Source organism: Eriocheir sinensis, chromosome 31 (assembly GCF_024679095.1).
Source record: "Eriocheir sinensis breed Jianghai 21 chromosome 31, ASM2467909v1, whole genome shotgun sequence".
Taxonomy (NCBI): domain Eukaryota; kingdom Metazoa; phylum Arthropoda; class Malacostraca; order Decapoda; family Varunidae; genus Eriocheir; species Eriocheir sinensis.
Genome location: NC_066539.1, coordinates 8,483,741 through 8,511,240, shown reverse-complemented (window position 1 = coordinate 8,511,240; position 27,500 = coordinate 8,483,741). Strand labels below are relative to the sequence as shown.

The window sequence follows — 27,500 nt, the reverse complement described above, 5'->3', positions numbered from 1 at the left end:
TGCGTTCTAATGGGTATTCGTTTAGGTGGATTGTACAGAAGAAACATGGAAACATGGAAATGCAGGCAACAGAAAGCCTATTGGCTCATTACGAGGTGGCCCGCTTGGGTGATTTAATCTGCTCGACCGCCACTTGGGGCTTTGTGAGCAGATGAAAGCACCTCGATATTGAGGAGCAGATGGTAGCCCCTCGTTATTCAGTTTACTCCCGACGCAGCGAAATGACGGTCGATTCTATATTTGAAGGAGTTGATGGTATTCGCATTTACTACTTCTAAGGGAAGATTGTTCCAGTGGCGGATGACTCGGTTTGAAAAGAAACTCCTTCCAATGTCTGTGTTACATCGACTCGACTGAATGGGTAAACCGTTATTTCTAGTTCTTGAGTTGGTTTGCAGTTCAAAGAATTTGGAGTAATCAACGTTATTAAAAAATTTTAGATACTTGAAGACTTGAATCATATCCCCTCGTAGGCGTCTTTTCTCCAATGTAAAGAGATTGAGTCGCTTGAGTCGTTCCTCGTACGGTTGAGCCCTGAAGGTTGGAATCATCTTTGTGGCGCGTCGTTGAATCCTTTCCAGTAAAGCAATGTCCTTTCTGTAATTGGGAGACCAGAACTGCACTGCATACTCGAGGTGCGGTCTTACCATGGAATTATACAAGGATAGCATCACGTCTGGTGTTTTACACTCGAAGTTCCTCGCTATGACCCCGAGCATAATGTTGGCCTTGTTGTATGCTTTTCTACAGTGATTCGCGTGTTTCAGGTCACTGCTGATAGTGACTCCAAGATCCTTTTCCTCCTGCATCGCTTGCAGAGGTCTCCCATTCATGATGTATGTGTGGTTACTATTTTGGGACCCAATGTGCATGACTTTGCATTTGTCAACATTAAAAGACATTTGCCATTTTTCCGACCATTCGATAATGTGATTGAGGTCTTTCTGAATGATTTCGAAGTCGGTCTTTGTGAGGGCATCTCCACCCACCTTGGTGTCATCTGCAAATTTCGATATTGTGGATTTCAGTCCTGATTCTAGGTCATTGATATATATGATAAGAGGATGGGTCCCAGCACTGACCCTTGAGGCACTCCACTAGTGACTGGAAGCCAATCGGAAGGCTGTCCGTTGAGTAGTACTCGTTGTTTTCTGTCGGTGAGCCAATCTCTTATCCACGCGATCAGATTGGCTCCGATGCCCGGCGAGTGCAGTTTCTTAAGGAGTCGCTCGTGCGGTACCTTGTCGAAGGCTTTCTGAAAGTCCAGGTATATAACATCACTGGGGATGTGGGCATCTCAGTTCTTATATATACCTTGGAAGAAGTCTAATAAATTCGTTAGGCAGGAGCGCTTGTTTCTGAAGCCATGCTGGGTGTCGGAGATTATATTATTGTTTTCTAGAAACTTAACAAGTTTATCTCTAATAATCTTTTCGAGTATTTTTCCTGCCACTGATGTCAAACTTATGGGCCTGTAGTTTAATGCAACGCTTTTGTCCCCTTTTTTGAAAATCGGTGTTACGTTCGCCATCTTCCAGTCTTCCGGGACCTTGTTTAGTTGAACTGACCGGTTGAATATGTTAGTGAGTGGTTGAAGTATTTGTTGTTTAAGCTCTTTTAATAACCGCGGGGACAAACTGTCGGGTCCCGTTGACTTGTTCGTGTCGAGTTTGTCCAAGTACTTTTTTACTTCTTGGTCGCATATTGAGTCAATTTCCAGCGGCGTGATCTCACTCGGCGGGTCAGGACCCTCGGGAATGGTTTCGATGTCCTCGACTGTGAATACGGATGCGAAGTTACTGTTGAGGATTCTGGCCATCTGTTTACTCACCAGGGTCATAAAAGTACCCCTGGAAAAGCCCAAAACTCCTGCGAGAACTGTCAAAAATGTGTCCTGGGGCGTCGAAAGGTTTGAGAATATGCCCCCAGTCTATTTGGCAAAGAAAGTCCTGTCACAATCTAAACGGCCACCCACCCATACACAAGCGACCCATTCCAGCTCGCATCCTGCGGTGTGGGTCCCTTGCTTATCTGTGGGGCTCGTGACGGCGTCGTGGCCTCTATACCTGTGGGCCAGACTGCTCTGTTACTCAGGGCCACGAGCATGCGTCACACACACACACACACACACACACACGTAGGGCAAACCAACAACCAACAACCAACAACCAACAACACCGCCGTGACTTGACGTAATAAAGGAACTTGTTGACAACGCTAAGGGGAAGTGACGGTGACGAAAAGTGGGCACTGTTTATGTCCTCTCCTACCTCTCAAACACACACACACACACACACACACACACACACACACACACACTATGATATTGCTGCCTACTGATTTTTTTTTTCGTTCATGTCTTCAGGCCTCAAGCTCTATATTCTACTAATGAGTAACATTTTTAGGAGGGGATCTTTTTTTTTGCTTGGATATAAAGATCTAATAGGTTCATAGACAGACAAACAGGTTGGTTGAGAGGGGAGGGGAATTTACTAAGAACAGCTTATTTCTGCTTTTTTTCTTTAAGCGTAATATTATCAGAGCACAGTGAAGGGACATTCGAGAGGCACCTAACAGAGTATTCTTACCTCACTTGACATGTGACCGTGCCCGTTTATTTTTATTTTTGTTATTGTTATTATTGTTGTTGTTGTTTTAACATTACTTTGTCTCCTTGATACCTAAGTTAGTTTGAGCGTCCAGAAACCTCATCAGTGGCGAAAACAGCCCGACATACACGAAGACAAAAGCACGCCACGGCACTTTTACTCGTAGTACGGCACTTTGTCCCTTGGTGGGAAGGGAGGAGGGGGGAGAGTAGACGCGGGGGTGGGGGCATTCCAGGCGACCTTCGCCCCGTCTGGGATCTAAACATGACCGACTCACAACCTGAAAAGATGCACACGGACTCCTGGAAACCATTCACCGTGGGGGTGGGGAGCCCTGTGTGACACGAGAGGTCATAAAGGACCGAGCAGCATGTTTCCCCGTCGCGATGTGTGCACCGATAACAAGTATAACGTCAACTCACGAAATTCAAAATACCACGCCAGGCTTATCTTCTTTCACCGAACATTGACATACTTTATAACTATAATCCCCTTCACATATGCCACGTGTTATTTTTTCTTATTTCAGGTATATAAGATGCCTGTTGGAGCGGCGAACTCAGAGTCTGCCGCAAGGAACGGGACCAAACATGGCTCACAACGTTGCCAACGGCGTGTTCACCACCCTTGGCCTCGTCCTGCTGGCTGCCCTCGCCCAAGGTGAGTTTCTTCACTCCTTTCTTCAGTGTGACATTTTTCCCTAATTTTTATCAACTCGTGAACTCACTCAGCGGCCAAAGGGGACTTACGCCGCAACCATTTTAGATGTACAAGCCGTTTTTTCAGTCACAAAAATTGTTAAGTAAGTTTTGTAGGGATAGCACGCAAATCTTTTAGGCAATAGTGAAAGCTGGGAGGTGATCACTCAAACGGGCATCCCAAAAGTTGTGCATTACGAAAAATTTTGTTGGTGACGAAATGATCCAGAATATACATACAGGCCGAGGACGGCAGCCGCAGCGTGGCTTGAGAGAAGTTTCTGACGGAAGGATTCACATGCACACTGGCGGCTCTAAAACGTCTGTTCTCATTATTAGGAAAGAACGTTACCAAGCCAGGACGACCAGGACTCAGATCCCAAACTTTGAGAGGCTTGTGTTATCACCCAGTCCGGCCAAGTCATTGCATGCTTGAATAGGTAACTGAGAGATGATGCAGACTATATTTTGAGAGATTACTGTTTCTTGGTTTCAGCAAGAGTGGACTGGTCGGTTCCTCTCCGATGAAATCCAACATAAACTCTCCAATATGACGGATGATACGTACTCTTTTAAATACTCTGCTTCATAACTTTTTAGCATTTCCCTCTTTTCTGTGTTTTCATAAAATATTGATAACAATAATGCTCGTACGAGTCATATAGGCTACGTTTTTATTTCTTTCAAAAAGACATTTTTTGTTATTAGTTTGTTTATTTTAAAGTTGCGCGTCGAAGTTGCAGCTGCCTTGCGGCACAACTATTTCAGTCGAGTTGCGGTTGTGGGTTTGGTGCAAGAAAATATGTATGTGCCCACCTCAGCCAGCAACTACCGAAGGCGTGGTGCAGGTCCAGGCAGTAACGAACCGCTGTCTCCCCGTGCAGGACTGCAGGTGTGCCCAAGTCTGTCCTGCCCGACGCCCGCCGGCCTCTTCGCCCACCCAACGAGCTGCGGCAGCTACGTCAAATGTTCGCACAGCGAGGCCGTCCTCAAGGAGTGCCCCGAGGGCCTCCACTTCCACCCGGTGCTGCGGCGCTGCGACTACCCCGCCCTGGCCCAGGTGAGCTGACCACACCCACCCGGGTAATATGTAGTAGTATGTAGGAATGAAAGCTTGGTGACAATACCTGCCTTCTTTACCTAGACGAGTGAATGAATTAGCAGCTAATGACATACGGAATGCATGAACAAACGAGACTTTAAGTTAGCAGATATGCACAGCATAATCTTTAAATCAGCTTTGCTTAACCTGGAGCGTTGGCACCTCTAGGGAAGGGGAAATATAGTTCATAGGGTGCGGGGAACGGGCTCCTGCCAAATGTAGTGCTCTATGTTTTTAGGATGCCTCCCTAGCCTGGCCTCGCCTCGGGTGGAGAGACTTTCCGTGGCATGCAGCCAATGTATCATCTCTTTACTGATTGGTTTTGAATATGAATCACATCTTTGATCTTTTATTTTCCTGGAACGAGACAAATATATCATCAAACAACAGTTTATATTTACTTTTTGGTGGGTGTCCGATGGATTTATTCTCTTGTAGCTGGCAGTCAGTCCGATTCCTGGACCTGCAACCCCTCCCATTAGAATAGAACCCCAGATTATATGGAGATGTGTCTACCCAGAAGTAGACCCTGCCCACCGGGTTACTTCTGTAAGAAAAGAAATCCCGAGTGGAGGAGGATGGATTCTACACCACGAGTTCTTTAGGATAAGAAGGGAACCTGCATGAAAAGTACAGTGGTGAGGTCAAGAAGTGCTGGGCTGCCTATAGCAGAGAGCAGGGCTGCAGAGGTCAGAGAAAAGGTTAAGAAACTGCTTTAAATGATGCTTGAGCTGTTTACGTTTTAATGTAAGACACTTTGCAGCCACGTAATAATTTCCTTCCTTGCTGGTAAATGTGTTTTGCAGTGCAACATCACCGCCCGCCTGCAGGAGTCTGGGTGCACCCTCAAGGCAGTGAATCCAGCAACACCCCAGCTGCACGTGCTCTCCTCCTCCTCTGTGGAGTGTGACTGTGACTGTTGCTTCAAGCCCCACGAAGTCTGCTCCAAGTACTACGAGTGTAACGCGGTACGTGACAGCTCCGCTCAAGCCCTTCCTCTCTCCTTACCGTGTTAATTCTAGATCAACGGGTGTTCCTTGGCATCTCCACCTTAACGTGCTTGACCTCTCCAGGTCCTGTATTACACGTTTTACTCGTAATTTCAAACAGTAGCGTCTGGAAAAAAAGGTCCAAGAATTCCTTTGCAGCCTTTTTTTTCATCAGAATCCCCACAGTTCTCTTAGCCTGATTTAATCTTCAAAATACCGTCCATTTCTCTTTTTCACTAATCTCTTGTCCAGACTTTTAAATTACATTCTGCATTTTAACAAACTTTCCCATCTGATGCCTTATCATCGTTATTGGCCACTTTTGTCCCTCTCCTCCTCTGTTTCCAGCAAACCCTCCACCACCATCCCACCACACAGTTTCACTAAGGCACAACACACACAGCAGCTCCAAACACTCATGCCACCACTTCTTAGACAATCAACAAGATGTCTTTCATAGGGTGGACATCGATTTCCTCTCATTGTTCCTGATGTTTTCGTCAAAACTCCTCTCATACTGCTTTGAATTCCTTTACTGCAGTAGTTTTTCTCCCTTTACACGTCCTTTCTGCAAGCAAGTCAAATTTTCCCGTAAATGCTACAGGTTCAGTGGAGAACGGGGCCGTTATGAGGAAACTCAAACCTGATATTCAAAATAACTTGTTCCCATCCAAGTCGTTGCTGATTGGTGAGTGTTCAATTATCCGCGTTTCTATGAAAACAGAACGGCGAGGCATTGCTGCATGAATGTTCCGACGGTCTCGTCTTCAACCCCGAGATCGAGAACTGTGACTTCGCGAGCAACTACCAGTGTCCCACCCTGCCGCCCGTGTGTGAGTGTGACTGCCGCTACCCCGTCGAGGATGAATGCAACGCCTTCTACGACTGTAAGTCAGCCGCCGGTCAGGCTGCTTTCTTGGCTTCTTTAACGTGCTATGTAGGGCAGATGTGCTGAGAGAGAGAGAGAGAGAGAGAGAGAGAGAGAGAGAGAGAGAGAGAGAGAGAGCTTACTTAGTCTTAACTGAATACCTAATTATTACACCTGTGTCGCCGCGGTTCCTCAATGTGTGTTGCACCTCGTCAGGCAAGGACGGAGAGCCGGAGAAGAAGTACTGTCCTGACGGCCTCTTCTTCAACCCCGCCACCGGCGTGTGCGGCCTCCACTGCCTGCAGACGACGCTGCGCCCCTCGCCCACCACAACCACCACCACTATAACCACGACTAAGCCACCACCTACCACAACCATCACTACAACCACTACCACCACCACACCCACTACCACCACTACACCCACCACCACCACCACACCCACTACCACCACCACACCCACTACCACCACCACTACGACTACACCCACCACTACCACTACACCCACCACTACCACTACACCCACCACTACCACTACACCCACCACCACCACTACACCCACTACCACCACCACACCCACTACCACCACCACACCCACTACCACCACCACACCCACTACCACCACCACACCCATTACCACCACTACACCCACCACCACCACTACACCCACTACCACCACCACACCCATTACCACCACTACACCCACCACCACCACTACACCCACTACCACCACCACCACTACTACCGCAAGACCCGCTTTCAACACCACCACCCGGCCCTCCTTCCCCTGCGTTGACTGCTCCAGCGGCCAGCAATACTTCCCTCACCCAACAGACTGCAGGAAGTTCATCCAGTGTGCCCCATACGGCCCACAGGAGATGCCCTGTGCCAGAGGCACCATCTGGGACCAAGGCAAGCTGACCTGCGACCACGAGGCCGTCACGCCTTGCGTCACCGGCAGCTACGAGGACCCCGACGGCAACTGTGTTCACCCCCCTACCACCACCACCACTACTACCGCAAGACCCGCTTTCAACACCACCACCCGGCCCCCCTTCCCCTGCGTAGACTGCTCCAGCGGCCAGCAATACTTCCCTCACCCAACAGACTGCAGGAAGTTCATCCAGTGTGCCCCATACGGCCCGCAGGAGATGCCCTGTGCCAGAGGCACCATCTGGGACCAAGGCAAGCTGACCTGCGACCACGAGGCCGTCACGCCTTGCGTCACCGGCAGCTACGAGGACCCCGACGGCAACTGTGTTCACCCCCCTACCACCACCACCACTACTACCGCAAGACCCGCTTTCAACACCACCCGGCCCTCCTTCCCCTGCGTTGACTGCTCCAGCGGCCAGCAATACTTCCCTCACCCAACAGACTGCAGGAAGTTCATCCAGTGTGCCCCATACGGCCCGCAGGAGATGCCCTGTGCCAGAGGCACCATCTGGGACCAAGGCAAGCTGACCTGCGACCACGAGGCCGTCACGCCTTGCGTCACCGGCAGCTACGAGGACCCCGACGGCAACTGTGTCCACCCCCCTACCACCACCACCACTACTACCGTAAGACCCGCTTTCAACACCACCACCCGGCCCCCCTTCCCCTGCGTAGACTGCTCCAGCGGCCAGCAATACTTCCCTCACCCAACAGACTGCAGGAAGTTCATCCAGTGTGCCCCATACGGCCCGCAGGAGATGCCCTGTGCCAGAGGCACCATCTGGGACCAAGGCAAGCTGACCTGCGACCACGAGGCCGTCACGCCTTGCGTCACCGGCAGTTACGAGGACCCCGACGGCAACTGTGTTCACCCCCCTACCACCACCACCACTACTACCGCAAGACCCGCTTTCAACACCACCACCCGGCCCTCCTTCCCCTGCGTTGACTGCTCCAGCGGCCAGCAATACTTCCCTCACCCAACAGACTGCAGGAAGTTCATCCAGTGTGCCCCATACGGCCCGCAGGAGATGCCCTGTGCCAGAGGCACCATCTGGGACCAAGGCAAGCTGACCTGCGACCACGAGGCCGTCACGCCTTGCGTCACCGGCAGCTACGAGGACCCCGACGGCAACTGTGTCCACCCCCCGACCACCACCACCACTACTACCGCAAGACCCGCTTTCAACACCACCACCCGGCCCTCCTTCCCCTGCGTTGACTGCTCCAGCGGCCAGCAATACTTCCAACACCCAACAGACTGCAGGAAGTTCATCCAGTGTGCCCCATACGGCCCGCAGGAGATGCCCTGTGCCAGAGGCACCATCTGGGACCAAGGCAAGCTGACCTGCGACCACGAGGCCGTCACGCCTTGCGTCACCGGCAGCTACGAGGACCCCGACGGCAACTGTGTTCACCCCCCTACCACCACCACCACTACTACCGCAAGACCCGCTTTCAACACCACCACCCGGCCCTCCTTCCCTGCGTTGACTGCTCCAGCGGCCAGCAATACTTCCCTCACCCAACAGACTGCAGGAAGTTCATCCAGTGTGCCCCATACGGCCCGCAGGAGATGCCCTGTGCCAGAGGCACCATCTGGGACCAAGGCAAGCTGACCTGCGACCACGAGGCCGTCACGCCTTGCGTCACCGGCAGCTACGAGGACCCCGACGGCAACTGTGTTCACCCCCCTACCACCACCACCACTACTACCGCAAGACCCGCTTTCAACACCACCACCCGGCCCTCCTTCCCCTGCGTTGACTGCTCCAGCGGCCAGCAATACTTCCCTCACCCAACAGACTGCAGGAAGTTCATCCAGTGTGCCCCATACGGCCCGCAGGAGATGCCCTGTGCCAGAGGCACCATCTGGGACCAAGGCAAGCTGACCTGCGACCACGAGGCCGTCACGCCTTGCGTCACCGGCAGCTACGAGGACCCCGACGGCAACTGTGTCCACCCCCCTACCACCACCACCACTACTACCGCAAGACCCGCTTTCAACACCACCGCCCGGCCCCACTTCCCCTGCGTTGACTGCTCCAGCGGCCAGCAATACTTCCCTCACCCAACAGACTGCAGGAAGTTCATCCAGTGTGCCCCATACGGGCCGCAGGAGATGCCCTGTGCCAGAGGCACCATCTGGGACCAAGGCAAGCTGACCTGCGACCACGAGGCCGTCACGCCTTGCGTCACCGGCAGCTACGAGGACCCCGACGGCAACTGTGTTCACCCCCCTACCACCACCACCACTACTACCGCAAGACCCGCTTTCAACACCACCACCCGGCCCTCCTTCCCCTGCGTTGACTGCTCCAGCGGTCAGCAATACTTCCCTCACCCAACAGACTGCAGGAAGTTCATCCAGTGTGCCCCATACGGCCCGCAGGAGATGCCCTGTGCCAGAGGCACCATCTGGGACCAAGGCAAGCTGACCTGCGACCACGAGGCCGTCACGCCTTGCGTCACCGGCAGCTACGAGGACCCCGACGGCAACTGTGTTCACCCCCCTACCACCACCACCACTACTACCGCAAGACCCGCTTTCAACACCACCACCCGGCCCTCCTTCCCCTGCGTTGACTGCTCCAGCGGCCAGCAATACTTCCCTCACCCAACAGACTGCAGGAAGTTCATCCAGTGTGCCCCATACGGCCCGCAGGAGATGCCCTGTGCCAGAGGCACCATCTGGGACCAAGGCAAGCTGACCTGCGACCACGAGGCCGTCACGCCTTGCGTCACCGGCAGCTACGAGGTCCCCGACGGCAACTGTGTCCACCCCCCTACCACCACCACCACTACTACCGCAAGACCCGCTTTCAACACCACCACCCGGCCCTCCTTCCCCTGCGTTGACTGCTCCAGCGGCCAGCAATACTTCCCTCACCCAACAGACTGCAGGAAGTTCATCCAGTGTGCCCCATACGGCCCGCAGGAGATGCCCTGTGCCAGAGGCACCATCTGGGACCAAGGCAAGCTGACCTGCGACCACGAGGCCGTCACGCCTTGCGTCACCGGCAGCTACGAGGACCCCGACGGCAACTGTGTTCACCCCCCTACCACCACCACCACTACTACCGCAAGACCAGCTTTCAACACCACCACCCGGCCCTCCTTCCCTGCGTTGACTGCTCCAGCGGCCAGCAATACTTCCCTCACCCAACAGACTGCAGGAAGTTCATCCAGTGTGCCCCATACGGCCCGCAGGAGATGCCCTGTGCCAGAGGCACCATCTGGGACCAAGGCAAGCTGACCTGCGACCACGAGGCCGTCACGCCTTGCGTCACCGGCAGCTACGAGGACCCCGACGGCAACTGTGTCCACCCCCCTACCACCACCACCACTACTACCGCAAGACCCGCTTTCAACACCACCACCCGGCCCTCCTTCCCCTGCGTTGACTGCTCCAGCGGCCAGCAATACTTCCCTCACCCAACAGACTGCAGGAAGTTCATCCAGTGTGCCCCATACGGCCCGCAGGAGATGCCCTGTGCCAGAGGCACCATCTGGGACCAAGGCAAGCTGACCTGCGACCACGAGGCCGTCACGCCTTGCGTCACCGGCAGCTACGAGGACCCCGACGGCAACTGTGTTCACCCCCCTACCACCACCACCACTACTACCGCAAGACCCGCTTTCAACACCACCACCCGGCCCTCCTTCCCTGCGTTGACTGCTCCAGCGGCCAGCAATACTTCCCTCACCCAACAGACTGCAGGAAGTTCATCCAGTGTGCCCCATACGGGCCGCAGGAGATGCCCTGTGCCAGAGGCACCATCTGGGACCAAGGCAAGCTGACCTGCGACCACGAGGCCGTCACGCCTTGCGTCACCGGCAGCTACGAGGACCCCGACGGCAACTGTGTTCACCCCCCTACCACCACCACCACTACTACCGCAAGACCCGCTTTCAACACCACCACCCGGCCCTCCTTCCCCTGCGTTGACTGCTCCAGCGGTCAGCAATACTTCCCTCACCCAACAGACTGCAGGAAGTTCATCCAGTGTGCCCCATACGGCCCGCAGGAGATGCCCTGTGCCAGAGGCACCATCTGGGACCAAGGCAAGCTGACCTGCGACCACGAGGCCGTCACGCCTTGCGTCACCGGCAGCTACGAGGACCCCGACGGCAACTGTGTTCACCCCCCTACCACCACCACCACTACTACCGCAAGACCCGCTTTCAACACCACCACCCGGCCCCCTTCCCCTGCGTTGACTGCTCCAGCGGCCAGCAATACTTCCCTCACCCAACAGACTGCAGGAAGTTCATCCAGTGTGCCCCATACGGCCCGCAGGAGATGCCCTGTGCCAGAGGCACCATCTGGGACCAAGGCAAGCTGACCTGCGACCACGAGGCCGTCACGCCTTGCGTCACCGGCAGCTACGAGGACCCCGACGGCAACTGTGTTCACCCCCCTACCACCACCACTACTACCGCAAGACCCGCTTTCAACACCACCACCCGGCCCTCCTTCCCCTGCGTTGACTGCTCCAGCGGCCAGCAATACTTCCCTCACCCAACAGACTGCAGGAAGTTCATCCAGTGTGCCCCATACGGCCCGCAGGAGATGCCCTGTGCCAGAGGCACCATCTGGGACCAAGGCAAGCTGACCTGCGACCACGAGGCCGTCACGCCTTGCGTCACCGGCAGCTACGAGGGCCCCGACGGCAACTGTGTCCACCCCCCTACCACCACCACCACTACTACCGCAAGACCCGCTTTCAACACCACCACCCGGCCCTCCTTCCCCTGCGTTGACTGCTCCAGCGGCCAGCAATACTTCCAACACCCAACGGACTGCAGGAAGTTCATCCAGTGTGCCCCGTACGGCCCGCAGGAGATGCCCTGTGCCAGGGGCACCATCTGGGACCAAGGCAAGCTGACGTGCGACCACGAGGCCGTCACGCCTTGCGTCACCGGCAGCTACGAGGGCCCCGACGGCGACTGTGTCCATCCCTCTACCACCACCACTACCACAACTCCACGTCCCAACACTACCACCACCACCACCACGAAGGCTCCACCCACAACATCTTACGGCCCTGGCTGTGATGTCGTCTGCCCCGCTCCTGTGGGCCTCTTCCCGCACCCCCAGACCTGCAGTGAATGGGTCCATTGTGACCACAACATCCCCTACGTCAAGGACTGTCCGGCCGGCCTCCACTTCAATCCGGACCTCAAGGTGGGTTGTCTTGAAGTAACACAAACATACACACAGTTAGTACTATACGCAGGCCCATTGCCCAAAGTAGGCTGTCTGGAGCACTGATGGACCACCCCCGTCCGTTGGTGGTGTGGGTGAATGTATATACTGACACTGATTATACAGTGTTGCAATTTTCACTTCAGTTTCCAATGCTCCAGCTCTTGCTGGATCACGATGAAACAAGCCGTCGACTGCTCCAGGCCTGTGTGCCCTAACCATGCATTTGTTTCGCTTGAAGGTGTGTGACTGGCCAGACGTCGCGAAGTGCACCTCGGGGCCCGACCACAACTGTGAGAATCCCACCCCCGCCCCGACCACGCCATCCCCCAATGCCACAGTCCCGACCCCCAACCCCGTCTGTGACTGCCAGTGCTGCCACAAGCCCGCCGAGGACTGCACCGCCTACTACTACTGCGACGTACGTCTGCACATTAATTAAACTGCTGCAACACTTATCACTTCGAAACACATCCATACAATCACCTTCACCTTGTTGGAAGAGCAGCCAACACCTGCGAGTCTCTGAGCCCATCTGACGTCTCTTCCTTTCCTTCCTCAGGAAGACCAGTCATTGAGCTACCATGAGTGTTCAGAAGGGCTCGTGTTCCACCCTGAGCTCAGCACGTGCGTGTACGCCGACATGTACGAGGAGTGTAACCCCACCGAGGCACCGCCCGTCTGCCTCTGCGACTGCTTCTACCCATCCGAAGTCTGCTCCTCCTACTACTCCTGTAAGACACATTTCCTGCCCTGCACTTCTACCAGACCTCAGGGTCTTTTTTTTTCTTTTATCTTCTCGTGATGCATATGTATGACATCGGTTTGCAGGTGTGTCTGAAGATGTATTTTGTCTCCTATCTCTATTTCCTAATCATTGTCAGTCAAAGACTTCCATTGTCACAACTGCCACCCGCATTCTCCACCTTGATTGTACTCTCCCTGGTTGGGTATCCAAGAAAGATACCGACCGATGCACCACATCCGTCTCCGTTTTAAATGTTCTGTTGTACAAGAAACAAATATCCCAAAACCTCTCATTCCCTACAATGTTGAATCCATCATTTTTATGATTATATCAGTCGTTAAACATTAAAGATTTTTGCATGTTTCAGGCAATGATGGAGAACCATTCAAACTTGACTGTCCAGAGGGTTTGCACTGGAACCAGGAAAAGAAGACGTGCGATCTGCCCCAGTTCGCCAACTGCACGACGCCCACCCGGCGCCGCCGCCACTAAAGGTGACTGACAACACCCCAACACCCGAGTGGATGATCCAGCCACAGTTAGTTAATAAAAATGCCTTCCATATCATCCTTTTATTTCTTTTGGGGGGGTTGAAGACAAACAACACAAGAACAAAACTTTGAAATTCCAAGTTTTATGATGTGCAAACCAGTGAGATTCCATTTGACGGTTGATGATTTTGAATAACAAATTTTGTTCAAATATAGAAACGTAGACAAAGGTCGACAATGCTGAACCAACACCCCAACGCCCTTAGAGCCTGACAGCCTCCACCGTAAGCAACGACAGTGTCGGATATATTATACATTTACGCCTCTGAGAGTTCAGGTAGTATTAAGAAATATAACATTTCTAAAGTTTGAAAAAAAAAATAGGCAAGACGCTCACTAGGGCCTGGATATGCGTATTCGTCTGAATGAAAATTCCAAGCAAGTAAAGGTGCACGTGACCTGACGCAGGGGAGGAAGTGTGTGCTTCCTGGAGGACTCACGAGCCTCTGCTTTCCATCCCTTCTGCATCGGACGTGGCGCCGCCAGGAAGATTTCCTCGGCGCAACACAGCCTGCACGTCGCCGTCGCTGCTTAGTGGCTCCAACAGAAGCAAACAGCTTGTCATCTTACGCAGTCAAAATAAAGTAATTGATTATCATTACTAAACTTGTAAAATCTTTCAGCAAAAATAAAGTAATTCCTTTGATTGACGGAGAATATCATGTTTTTCCCTTCTTTGATTTTTTAATCTTATCCATTATGGAAACGATGTACGTAATAAGTTGTTTTCACGTGTCAGGGACGTCGCAAAGTACACCGGCCGTCGTCTGCCGTCCTTTTGTTGTGAAGATTCTTCGTCCTTATAATATGTTCCATGTCAGGGCGAAGAGAAAGAAGTGAAGGTGTCAAAACAGAATGGAGTGTAGCCCCAAGCTCTGTTGTGTTCCAGTAATGTAATGTAATGTAATGAGGTTATTTTAAAACATTGATTCCGTGCCTCAAAAGTGTGAATATATTATAATATGGGAAAATATAGTTTCAATAAATAAATGATTTTTTTACTGCAATTTTACATCAATGGAAGCAGCTCAAGGGCAAGAAAAACAGAATACAAAAAAAAAATGCAATGCGTTTTTCTAGCAAATGGAGTACAGAATTACTGGCCAGACGAGAGGTCGATTTCGGTTGGGAAGGTGTCTTGATAGTCCCTCTTGGTAGAGTTCAAGTCATAAGCAGGAGGAAATACAGACAGAGTGAGGTTATTCCTGAGTTTACCAGCGAAGGAAATGAAAGAATGAAGATGCTGGTTAACTCTTGCAAAAGGGATGTGAATAACATAATAGTAAGCTAGGGTAGAAAGTTGTGTGGATCGGGACCATGAGAGGGATGGAGGCATGAAGTTAGCAAGATTAGAAGAGCAATCACCATGAAAATATTGATGAAAGATAAAGGCAACATTGCGGAGGAATTTGTGATACAGAAAACTGTTAGTAAGAGGAGGAGAGTTAATGAGACAAGCTTTTGACTACTCTTAGGGAGGCATCAAAGTGATCTAGGGGAGGTAAAAATGTTATCCTTTCATGCAGAAAAATAACCGTCCCTTTATCTGTATTGTTATATGAATGCCGCAATGAACGACACCGGACACATTTAGGACACATTTCACTCTAATTTCATTGATTTGAGTGGGGGAGGAGGTAATATGGACCTTTTTTTTTTTCAGGCAAAAACACCGATTTTAAAGGGAAAAATTGCATCAACAACCGTCATAAGTATTGGCAAATTTTATCCTCTTAACACATTCAGAGTTATAGTGAGAAAATCTAAATCATTCAAATGTTACAGTTTTTTTATTCAAGTAGATCCAAAAAAGTGGTTCGTGGAAAGTAGGGTGGTGATATGGAACACGTGGGGTGGTAATTTGAAACAATTTAGAAATTAACAAAATAATATATTCCTTTTTGTGAATACATAAATAAAACTTTTACAGTGAAAAGGAAAGCTTAAAAACAGAAGTCACAAATGGAAAAATCAATTTCACAATTATTAGGCTACACAAGACATGAGCCCGTCCCCGGCACGCCACACACTGAACCCGTAGTTCTCCTCATATGGACTCCAGGACTCGTGATTTTTTTCACATGAGGTCTTTAAAGCCTCCTTGTATGGGGAGGAAGTCAAAAGAGATGGTTTCAAATAGGGTTTGTTTCCCGGGATCCCGGGATCCCGGACAATTTTTCAGTTTTATAATAATCGGGATTTTTTTTCATCCGTCCAAAAAAATGAAAAATCATGAAATTTTAAAAAAAAAAAAAAAAAAAAGAAAAATTTATGGTTGTGAACTTGTGAACTTGTGAACTTGTGCTTCTATTTATATGTATATACAGGGTGTGTGTTGTGTGTGTTGTGTGTGGTGAACACTGTGAAGGAGAAGGAAGGTATTCTCTTAGGTCTCTTTGAGTATTATAAAGCAGCATTACGTACTGTTGTTACCAATAAACTTTCATATAAACACCATGTCATGTCTGCATATGCTGCTGTTGAGATATGGAGCATTGGCATAAAAAAAAAAAAAAAAAAAAAAAAAAACACTTCTCCTCGCGCGGAGTGACTGAACAATCACGTGTGGATTTGCTGTCTGTCTGTCTGCCTTGCCCTGTAATGATCGCTGCTCATCGCTGCTGCTATTTGTTTAGTTTTTAGAGCTACTGATACACATGATGATTTTTTATTTTGGACATGTATGACTAATAATGATCATCTATCATCAATCATCTATCATAATAAAAAAAGTAAAGAAAAAAAAAAATTTTAAAATACAGAAATAGCTTTCAATCCTCAGTCCCCCTCCCCCTTATTATTATTATGTCAATTATTTATTTCATGTTTCAATTTTTCATTATTTATATTTTTTTTTTTTTCTTTATTTCCTTTTTTTTTTTTTTTTTTTTTTTTTTGTTTTTTATTTTTTGTTTTTATATTTTTGTGTGTTATTGTGTGTTGTGTGTGTAACTTAAGATTTTTAAGATTTGATATAATTGCTATATGAATGCAGAATATAATTTTCCTTTTTTTAATTAATTTAATTTTATTTTTTTTTTTTATTGTTTTTATTTATTTTTTTTTATGGAAAATTGTTTATTTTTTATGATCTTATTATCAAAATAGTTATTACAATTTGATTGCTAACATGTATGTTTTTAATTTGTATGTTTTATTTTTCTTTATTTTATTTTTATTTTTTTTTTTTTTTTTATTGCTTTCATTTTATTGCTTTCTTTTTATTTAGATTTTATAATTAAGATCTCTTTATATAAGATAATATTCTCATTTATAAATATTATTAATTATTTTTTTTTTTTAATTTTTTTCTTAATTTTTTTTTATTTTATTTTCTGTTTTTTTTTTCTTTCTATGGGATTTTTCTGGGTTTTTTTTTTTCTTTCTTTCTTTTTTTTTTTTTCTTTTAATTTCAATTGTGAATCATAATGAATTTCGCATATAAAAAAGCAAAAGTACTCAAAAGCAGAAAAAAGCTAACTATTCTTATTAATTTACTTTATTGTAAATAATTTGTTGAATTAAGTGATTGTAAAAAATTATTAAGAATTAAATAATATCATTAAATAAGATTTAATATTTATTAAATGTACAGTTTGTCTATCAATGAATTCATAAAAGCAAAAATAATCAATGCAACTAAATATAAATTAAATATCAATGGAAATCCTGAAAATTATCTTATTCCTGGAACAAAGAAAGGACAATTTTAAAAGGTCAACCCGGGACAATCCCTAGTTTCAAAGCTTTGCGACCTCTGTTTCACTGATATGATGTGTGGGGAGGTAAACCCTAGAGATATGGAATGGTGCTAATATTGAACATGCTGGTCCATATTACCACCCCACGACATTTTCATAATTAATTACCAGAAATTCAAAGCTAATTTGTTTTTCCAAAAAACTAATTACGTCATTTTAACTAGTAATCTTATGACTAATCAACACACTATATATCAGAGTCCATATTTATTAATTTATATAGGAAAACAGGTTTTGAATCTTAAAGTTTCACTGAGCAAGAATTCAATAATTGCCCCTCAGAGCGCCGCACCTCGAGCAAGTGACTCCGAAAGCACTTTGGTGGCCTATGGGGAACTAATGTCATGTTTAAAGTCAGTTACCAATTGACAGCAACACGTGGTTTCTGAGATATGGCCGTTTCATAATATTAGCCTACCACCCTGGTCCATATTAGAGAACCAGGTAGAAATGTCTTACAACAATTTAGTTAGAGTAATAGTAGAGGGGCAAGAACAGCATATACCACAGCGAACACTTAGAAAAGTAAACAATGATCCTAAGTGGATGACTCGTGGACTAAAACACGAGATTGGGTTAAAGAAGGGAATTTATCAGAAAATAAAGAATGGGGAAACACATCTCAGGGGCCGGTACGTCGAACTATCTAGATTAGTTAAGAAAAACACCAGGATAGCAAAAAAGAACTATGAGATCAAAGTAGCAAATGAGGCGAAAAGTAATCCTAAGGGCTTCTTTCAGATGTATAGAACAAAAACACGGGAGAAAATTGGACCGCTGAAAACAAACACAGGGGAGCTAGTAGAAAATTACGAAAATATGAGCACATTGTTGAACGACTACTTCCTTTCAGTATTCACACAGGAGGATCGAACGACTATACCGGAAAGAGTTCAGGTGTACGAGGGCTGGGATGGCGATAAATTGAGGGATATAATCATTACCAGGCAAGTAGTTCAGGATGAGATAGATAAGCTTAAGAAGAACAAGTCGCCAGGTCCTGACGGGATATTTCCGAGGGTATTAAAGGAGTTAGGTGATGTAATCAGTGACCCACTAACCGACATCTTTAAGATGTCGGTAAATACTGGCTATGTACCGAGCCTATGGAAAGTAGCTAATGTGACGCCGATTTTTAAAAAGGGGGACAGGTCAGTTGCTTCAAACTATCGCCCAATTAGCTTAACATCGGTTATAGGGAAGATGCTGGAGTCCATAATAGCCAGGAACATTCGGGAGCATTTAGAGAAACATGGCTTAATTCACGACTCGCAGCATGGGTTCACAAAAGGAAGGTCATGCCTCACCAATCTCTTGTCCTTCTACAATAAAGTATTTGAGGCGGTTGACAGAGATGAAAATTATGATGTAATCTATCTTGATTTTAGTAAAGCGTTTGACAAAGTTCCTCACCAACGACTGTTGCTTAAATTACAGGCTCACGGAGTAGAGGGTAAAGTTTTGAACTGGGTCAAGGCGTGGCTTAGCAATAGGAAGCAAAGAGTGCAAATCAATGGTAAAAGATCTGACTGGGGATGTGTTACGAGTGGGGTCCCACAAGGTTCGGTATTAGGTCCACTTTTGTTTATTATTTATATCAATGACTTAGACACAGGAATTAGTAGTGATGTTAGTAAATTTGCAGATGATACCAAGATCGGTAGAGTAATTGAGTCGGATCAGGACGCTAGTATTCTCCAAGGTGAACTCAACAGATTATATGACTGGGCGGATAAATGGCAGATGGAGTTCAATGTAGGGAAGTGCAGTATTCTGAGTGTAGGTAGGAACAACCCCTCACATAACTATTGCTTAAATGACACTCTCATAAGTAGGTCTGGGTGCGAGAGGGATTTAGGGGTCTTAGTGAGCTCTGATCTCCGTCCAAGGGCACAATGCATTCAAGCTAGAAATCGAGCTAATAGGGTACTGGGATTTATTTCAAGGAGCGTAAGCAACAGAAGCCCCGAACTCTTCCTCAAACTATATTTAGCATTAGTTAGACCTCATCTTGACAATGCGGTTCAGTTCTGGTCACCCTACTATAGAATGGATATCAAAATGTTAGAATCAGTGCAGAGGAGGATGACTAAGATGATTCAGGGGTTGAGAAACTTGCCATACGAGGAAAGACTCAAACAGTTAAACTTGCATTCTCTAGAAAGGCGAAGGGTGCGTGGAGACATGATCGAGGTTTATAAATGGATGAAGGGCTTTAATAAGGGAGACATTCATAAGGTTTTGTTGGTAAGAGAACCGGGTAGGACACGAAGTAACGGGTTTAAACTGGATAAATTCAGATTCAACAGGGACATAGGCAAAAATTGGTTTACTAACAGGGTGGTGGATGAGTGGAATAGGCTTAGCAGTCATGTGGTGAGTGCCAATACAATTGTCACATTCAAAAATAGACTAGATAAATTCATGGACAGCGATATTAGGTGGGGTTAGATACACGGGAGCTTAGGGTCAAAGGAGCTGCCTCGTACAGGCCTACCGGCCTCTTGCAGACTCCTGCGTTCTTATGTTCTTATGTTCTTATATTCCCACCTCCTAGTCTAGCTTACACGGCCCTGCCATGCAGTAATTATGTTCCCCCACTAGAAATTACAGCAATCAAACAAATATTACTGATTCACTGAGCAATGGCATTTCTGGAGGCACAGGAAGCAGGGGATCGAGCCATTGCCCGCAGCGCCTCCGCGTGGTGACGGGCCCGGAATCTATAAAGTTTTTGGGTGAAGTTAATGACGGTCTTCAAACATTCTGATGTAAATAGCAAAGGAACACTGCTCACAATTTCATGTTGTTTTACCCTGCGTTGTACCTTGCCAGTATGTGTAGCTCTTTGATCGGGAGCCTCATCGAACTTTAGACGGTTCCCACGCGAACGAAACATGTGTTCCTCGACACTCGAACCTTCGCTATTTAGACCCCATCCTACGTGGGAGGGGGCCTCCGTCCCCCTCGACTCTTGACGCTTTACCGTGTCCCAGTGGGGTTTTTATCGTTCTAGTGCCATTCCTAATGTTCGTGTGAAAAGATGTAGCAACATAATAAAAGAGAGACGCGCCCATGTTCTTAACAATTACCTACATTTTACGGAAGAAGACACAGCAAGGCATAATGCAAACCCTTGCAGTGTGGTCGTCGTTAGCTGCGAGACGCTTATCGTTGGTGCGAGGCGGCTGGATTCAAGGTGTTAATCACTTATTTTTTTCTTTTGTGTGTTCCCCATTCATGCTTGTGACGCCAGGCCATGTGTTCAGCCTCGCGCCAATAAAATCTTTTCTTATTTTTATTTTTTTTTACAGCTAAGGAGACAGTTCAAGGGCGACATTATGCACGCAGACCCCGGCACGTCCGCGTTCACATGTTCCAAAACAATACTGAAAACAGCAACAGTGAAATGGACTACAATGCGATGCCAGCTCTCAGTATGTGTGTGTGTGTGTGTGTGTGGAGAGAGAGAGAGAGAGAGAGAGAGAGTGGTGTGTGATTGTGCATGTGAGAGAGAGAGAGAGAGAGAGAGAGAGAGAGAGAGAGAGAGAGAGAGAGCGTGTGTGTGTGTGTGTGTGTGTGGAAACAATGACTCTTATAACAGCTTCCAATCACTACCTTAATATTATCAAAACAACCTGAATGTCAAGCGTACGCTCATCACCTAGAGCTCAAGTTTAACCCCAAGGCCTTGGTATCTAAATTTCTTAGCCGGCTTTTCGTTGAGGCACATTCTGCTCATCTGTGTCACTACATTGGTCTTCATGAATAAGCGGCGGAACTTGCAAGAGACTGAGATCCGCAGGCACGCGCTGGATTTTTTTTTTTTTTTTTTTTTGTGTGTGTGTGTGTGTGTTAGCCTATAGCGCCGGTAGGCTTTCTTCAGGGGCCTGGTGGTCGGCCCTACCCCATCATGGCGCAGGCAAGTGTTTATATTGGCGCCATCTATTCTTGGCTCATGCTGCCCCCCGGAGCTCATTCTTGATGCACTTGGGCGGTTTCCTCTAGAGTCCGGGTTGATGGGTGGTCTTCAGGACAGCATGTGTGTAGTCCTGGCGACTCGGCGGTGACTGAAAAATCCCAGGTGATGGCAGCGGATTCGAACCTACATCGTCCAGAAAGAGGTGAATGCGGGGCCCGCACGCTAACCACTCAGCCACCGCCTCCCCAATGAAATGATGGAACTGCAGGAATATTCTCCGTGATAACACACTCTTTGATTGATAGCATTTCTACTTTTAATATCGAAGGCCAAGGCCCGCTCTTGGATGTTTGCCGCCTGTACAGGTTACGTTGTTCAGAAATGAGCACAACGAACGCTTTTATTTTTAGAGAGAGACAGACAGATAGAGATGACAGTTTAGAAGAAAAAAAAACGTGAGATATATATGTAACATAGATGCAGATATTTACGTAAGATGTCGACCGCTATTTTTCATGTGCAGGAATACATACAACAACAACCTCACAGTCCCTCACAACACAGTAATTTTCTCATAAGGCACTCAAAATCATGTAACCGTGCTGTCTATCGCAACGCATGTAAAAACCTATTTCTCGGGACTTAGGGCCGCTTTCAGTCACTTCGTTTGTTTTGATCGTTACCAATGGCGGCGGTCGACGCTATAGTTTTCCACGTGAAACTGGCCTATGGGGTAGTGGCGGCTGCAGAGGAAGCCAGAGTTGTTGAGAGTGTGTGGCAAGGTGCGGGGCAAGGCTAACCCCGCAGCCGCCACTACCCCATCCGCCAGTTTTACGTGGAAATACTATAGCGGCGATAACAGCCATTGGTAACAATCAAAACAAACAAAACGACTGTGAAAGCGGCCCTTAATCTTGTTTACAGGGACCCGCAGCTTCTTTCTCTCTGCCCGTCCGCCTGCAGCATTATAATCTTCGTCTTTCCCTTTGAGGCAGACAGACGTTACTTCTATGAACCAACATGACGTTCTGACCGGCGACCTAAACCTACTGATATATCCTAATTACTTCCTGAGCGCCGTCGTAAAGTGCCGCCCGTCACAGCTGAAAGACGTCAATTGTTGTTTCCTGGCGGACTGAAGCAATGTCGCAGCCTGATACTCGTAGAGGAAGTCCAGGACCATGTGAAGAGATTTTATTACAGAGATTGGCCATGAATCAGAAAAATTCACGCGGGTGACCTAATTCAGATTACCGAGGGTGATAAAAATTGTGACGTCAGCATATTATCGAGTACCGCAGCCCGGGTAGAGCACTCTCAATGTTATGCCGTGGCCGAGGCTCAACGACCAAAGGAAAGCGGCCACCAGTGCGTGTATTCAGGCGTGATGTTTGTCTGTTTGTTTTGGTCCTGGAAGTTTGAGTGGATGTTGATTGATCTTGCATATCATGACATTCAGGACGAAGCTGTTCGATTATTTTGTTTTCTTTGATTTGGGAAAAGGATCATTGATTGAATTTCTTTAACGTAATGTAGGCCCTATGTTCTTGTTTTCTAAGGAGCGTCTGCTGACGGGCGGTGACTAAATAGATTCGTTTTTCCTGTAAGTATTCCGATTATCACATAAAACAAAAAAATAAGAACACGTTATTGTATATCTAACTTGTGTATACGCCTCTGTAGTCTAGTGGTTAGCGTGCCTGTCTACTACTCCGCGGGCCCGGGTTTGAATCCCGTCCCTGGCAGTCGGCATGCACATCACCCATCTGTTCATCCTCCCTTTCGGGCTGGTGATAAATGAGTACCTGGGGAAACCTGGGGATGTAAATTCCGTCAATCTCGGATTTCACATTGGCCCGTGTCCCGGTTTAACTGGTTCTTACCTACCACGGACTCAAAGGGCCAACGGATCGGAGATGAGCACCGCAGCCACGCGCAGCTATAGCGTATGCACCCACCTTTACCTTTGCCTTACTTGTATGCGTCGTGTATGACATTGTGAGTGCCGTGTCCTGAGACATGGCGTAACAGGGGACTTTGCCCTCCTCGACCCCCTCATGCATCTATCGAGGAACTTTGCCCCTGCCCTGCGCCCCGCTTGTAAATGACATAATCCAGGTGTTCTTAAGGTATCGCTTCGATGCCTCATTAAAGAGCCGCCACAGGTTCATGGGCCACAAAGGCAGCTATTAAAAAATATGAATAATTTCATGCTGTTTCATAACTGTAACAGGCTTCAGGTATAAGCTAATGGAATGCACCAGTTTGTTCATACATCGTCTCTTTTTTATAAGATAACGAAGGTAATACGAGTAACTCGATAATAGTAAGCCAATGATGGAGAGGGTGTGTCAGGTTGACACTTTAAGAACGTCTGATCAACAAAGTCTTCATGGCCGGCGTCCATGACCAGAGGAAATGCCTCGGAAGGAAAAATCATGTAATGTGCGACGCCGCGTAATAAGCCTCATGTGTACGCCACGGTCGTAATATGAGCGCCTCCGGGGCCGGAGAATGTGATCATGTCAGGCACGCTGGGGGATCAGCGACCAACTTAAAGTAGTTATTCGTCATGTTATAAATTAAAACTTTGAAGTTACTTTAAGGGGGAGGCAGAATTCGCCACAAAACCTTACAGGAGATTACTCGTCGTCCCCACTCCACGAAATAGCGAGGCACTGAAAATGGTGAATGTAAAGCCTCTTTTTGACGCTTAGGAAGTATGCAATGTTTGGTTTTGGCGATGGTTAAGGGTCTGCAGGAAGTAGGAAGAGGCCGTGCGAGGGACGAGGACAGGTCTTGGGGCAGTGCGGGGCCGCGGCACCGTGACGCAGGTGGCGAGAGGGATCGAGCAGCTTTCCTGTCTCTGACGTACAGATAAGAAATCATAAGCAACGTTGGCCAGTATTCCACATGTCAACCTTATCTATGTACATTAGGAAAGGATTAATAGCTATGCCACGGCAAATCCGTCTCCATGCGTGTCTGATCCTTACCTGAGGGTATATAAGACGCAGTCTGGAGGGACCGGGGCAGTTGTCACTCTCCTCACGTCAGCTGGAGCAAAAATGACACAGAAACTTGTAGGCGGCGTTCTGGGGGCCGTCGGCCTCCTCCTGCTGGTGGTCCAGACCCAAGGTAGGTCCCTTTCCCTCCCCGCTTCACACACCGCCGACCTCTCTTTGCTGTCTCATCCACTAAATGAAGTTGGTGCTGCGTTAACAGTGTCGCCGTGACGATCATCCGAGGTTATTCACGACGCACAAGCGAGTTTCCATGTTTCCCAGGTTGAATTCTATGTTCCATCCTGAATCGTAGGACTCCACCTCGTGCCCCAGTATATGGCTCGGTGCCCCGTGATCCGTGCGCCTGCTCCTGCCCTTTGCCGCGTCGCGAGTATTTAGTCTTTAGCTTGTGCCTCATACCCTATACCCAGCTTTTCATGCCCCGTGCCCAATACCCTATGCTTGATGCTCGTATTTCTTACCCGTCTCCATGCCCTTAGGCAGGTGTCCATCCTCCTATGGCATGCTGTTCATAATGCTGTCGGCGATACTCGGCCCTCGCGTGACATAACCCGAGTCGCTCCTCGAATGTCATCCCAACGGTCAAACTTTAGCAAGAGCGATTAACAGTTTGATGAGTTATTGTCAACACACACGCACGCGCGCACGCACGCACGCACGTACGCAAGCACTCACGCAGACACGCAAGCACGCACGCTAACACACACACACACACACACACACACACACACACACAGCTTTATAGTACAGTAAGGCTATTTGTATATGTTTGATTTGGTGCATTGCATGCAGTTAAATGCTTTCTTTCGTTTCGAAGGTATACAAAAATTAAGCAGTGTTTTATAAAGTCGTCATCTAATATTTAATTTCTCGAAACACCATTCCCGTTGCACTGACCCGAGTCACCACTGGTGTCCCTCATGCCACTGGGTTAGCACCTGCCGAGGGCGTGGTGCAGGTAGTAACAAGTCGCTGTCTCCCCGTGCAGGACTGCAGGTGTGCCCAAGTCTGTCCTGCCCGACGCCCGCCGGCTTCTTCGCCCACCCAACGAGCTGCGGCAGCTACGTCAAATGTTCGCACGGCGAGGCCGTCCTCAAGGAGTGCCCCGAGGGCCTCCACTTCCACCCGGTGCTGCGGCGCTGCGACTACCCCGCCCTGGCCCAGGTGAGCTGACCACACCCACCAGGGTAATATGTAGTAGTATGTAGGAATAAAAGCTTGGTGACAGAATACCTGCCTTCTTTACCTAGACGAGTGAATAAATTTTTAGGTTTTGGGAAAAAGAATACATGAATGAACAAGACATGGCAATTAAAATGTATGCACAGAATCATCATTGAACTATCTTTATAATGTTCACTTACAAGGTTTTCAGCAGCGTATTAATTTCCTTCTTTACTAATGACATTGTGTTTTCTAGTGCAACATCACTGCACGGCTGCTGGAGTCTGGGTGTTCCCTCAAGGCAAGGAGCCTCGCAACACTCCGCCAGCTACGCGCAGCCCACGATTCTGACGAGGCCTCCTCCTCCAAGGAGTCACACGGCAAGCACTCCGGAGAGTCCCACGGCAAGTCCTCTGAAGAGTCATCACACTCCGGAGAGTCAAACGGCAAGCACTCCGGAGAGTCACAGGGCAAATCCTCAGAAGAGTCATCACACTCCGGAGAGTCAAACGGCAAGCACTCCGGAGAGTCACAAGGCAAATCCTCAGAAGAGTCATCACACTCCGGAGAGTCAAACGGCAAGCACTCCGGAGAGTCACAGGGCAAATCCTCAGAAGAGTCATCACACTCCGGAGAGTCAAACGGCAAGCCCTCTGGGGAGTCACAAGGCAAATCCTCTGAAGAGTCATCACACTCCGGAGAGTCAAACGGCAAGCCCTCTGGGGAGTCACAAGGCAAATCTTCTGAAGAGTCATCACACTCTGGGGAGTCACAAGGCAAATCCTCTGAAGAGTCATCACACTCTGGGGAGTCACAAGGCAAATCCTCTGAAGAGTCATCACACTCCGGAGAGTCAAACGGCAAGCCCTCTGGGGAGTCACAAGGCAAATCCTCTGAAGAGTCGTCACACTCTGGGGAGTCACAAGGCAAATCCTCTGAAGAGTCGTCACACTCTGGGGAGTCACAAGGCAAATCCTCTGAAGAGTCCCAGTCATCCTCCTCCGAGGAGTCACAGTCTACTGAGGAATGTGACTGTGACTGTTGCCTCAAGCCACACGACGAGTGTTCAAAGTACTACGAGTGTGACGAGGTACGTGGAGGACTGTGTGTTGCCTTTCCTGCTTGTTGTTATAATTCATCTTCTCGAGAGACACATGCTAATAAAACAATTCCGGATGAGGTTCCAATAAACGTAATGATAGCAAGTGATAATGATAATCATAATAATAATAACAATAACATTATTATTATTATTATTATTATTATTATTATTATTATTATTATTATTATTATTATTATTATTATTATTATTATTATTATTATTATTATTGATTATACTGCAGCAATGATTACATGACTCACCTCGTATGCCTCTGGGTAAGGGGTTTGCGCCACGCACAGGCTCAGCGAGTCAGAATTTCGGTGCGGCTTTGTTCGAACTTTCCGGACCCTTACATCCAGCGACAGTTCATTACCTGCGTCTCCCCATACAGGAGGGTGGCGAACCACTTGTAATGGAATGTTCCGACGGTCTCGTCTTCAACCCCGAGGTCGAGAACTGTGACTTCGCGAGCAACTACCAGTGTCCCACCCCGCCGCCCGTGTGTGAGTGTGACTGCCGCTACCCCGTCGAGGATGAATGCAACGCCTTCTACGACTGTAAGTCAGCCGCCGGTCAGGCTGCTTTCTTGGCTTCTTTAACGTGCTATGTAGGCCAGATGTGCTGAGAGAGAGAGAGAGAGAGAGAGAGAGAGAGAGAGAGTACTTAGTCTTACTTAACTGAATACCTAATTATTACACCTGTGTCGCCGCGGTTCCTCAATGTGTGTTGCACCTCGTCAGGCAAGGACGGAGAGCCGGAGAAGAAGTACTGTCCTGACGGCCTCTTCTTCAACCCCGCCACCGGCGTGTGCGGCC

General features: G+C 48.4%; 1 protein-coding gene and 1 long non-coding RNA gene across 2 annotated transcripts in view; one reads left to right on the top strand and one right to left on the bottom strand.

The window, feature by feature from the left end:
* The first annotated feature begins 2,953 nt into the window (after positions 1-2,953).
* LOC127006003 (mucin-2-like) overlaps positions 2,954-27,500 on the top strand; it is a 27,681-nt gene continuing 3,134 nt past the window's right edge. Inside the window, exons 1-18 of the mRNA XM_050875485.1 lie at positions 2,954-3,014; positions 3,139-3,269; positions 4,192-4,367; positions 5,216-5,377; positions 6,123-6,285; positions 6,483-6,702; positions 6,820-7,043; positions 9,767-9,960; positions 11,051-11,132; positions 11,672-12,390; positions 12,653-12,832; positions 12,974-13,145; positions 13,527-13,645; positions 24,333-24,531; positions 25,408-25,583; positions 25,840-26,673; positions 27,077-27,242; positions 27,426-27,500. The exon at positions 27,426-27,500 is cut by the window's right edge and continues 1,544 nt beyond it. Coding sequence (XP_050731442.1) covers positions 2,980-3,014; positions 3,139-3,269; positions 4,192-4,367; positions 5,216-5,377; positions 6,123-6,285; positions 6,483-6,702; positions 6,820-7,043; positions 9,767-9,960; positions 11,051-11,132; positions 11,672-12,390; positions 12,653-12,832; positions 12,974-13,145; positions 13,527-13,645; positions 24,333-24,531; positions 25,408-25,583; positions 25,840-26,673; positions 27,077-27,242; positions 27,426-27,500 — 4,027 coding nt within the window. The 5' untranslated portion in view covers positions 2,954-2,979. The remainder of the gene's footprint in view (positions 3,015-3,138; positions 3,270-4,191; positions 4,368-5,215; positions 5,378-6,122; positions 6,286-6,482; positions 6,703-6,819; positions 7,044-9,766; positions 9,961-11,050; positions 11,133-11,671; positions 12,391-12,652; positions 12,833-12,973; positions 13,146-13,526; positions 13,646-24,332; positions 24,532-25,407; positions 25,584-25,839; positions 26,674-27,076; positions 27,243-27,425) is intronic.
* On the bottom strand, positions 8,076-8,684 carry LOC127005871 (uncharacterized). The gene is made up of 2 exons (XR_007758960.1): positions 8,551-8,684; positions 8,076-8,277 (listed from the first exon to the last, which is right to left on the bottom strand). It is a non-coding gene; the product is annotated as an uncharacterized LOC127005871 (long non-coding RNA).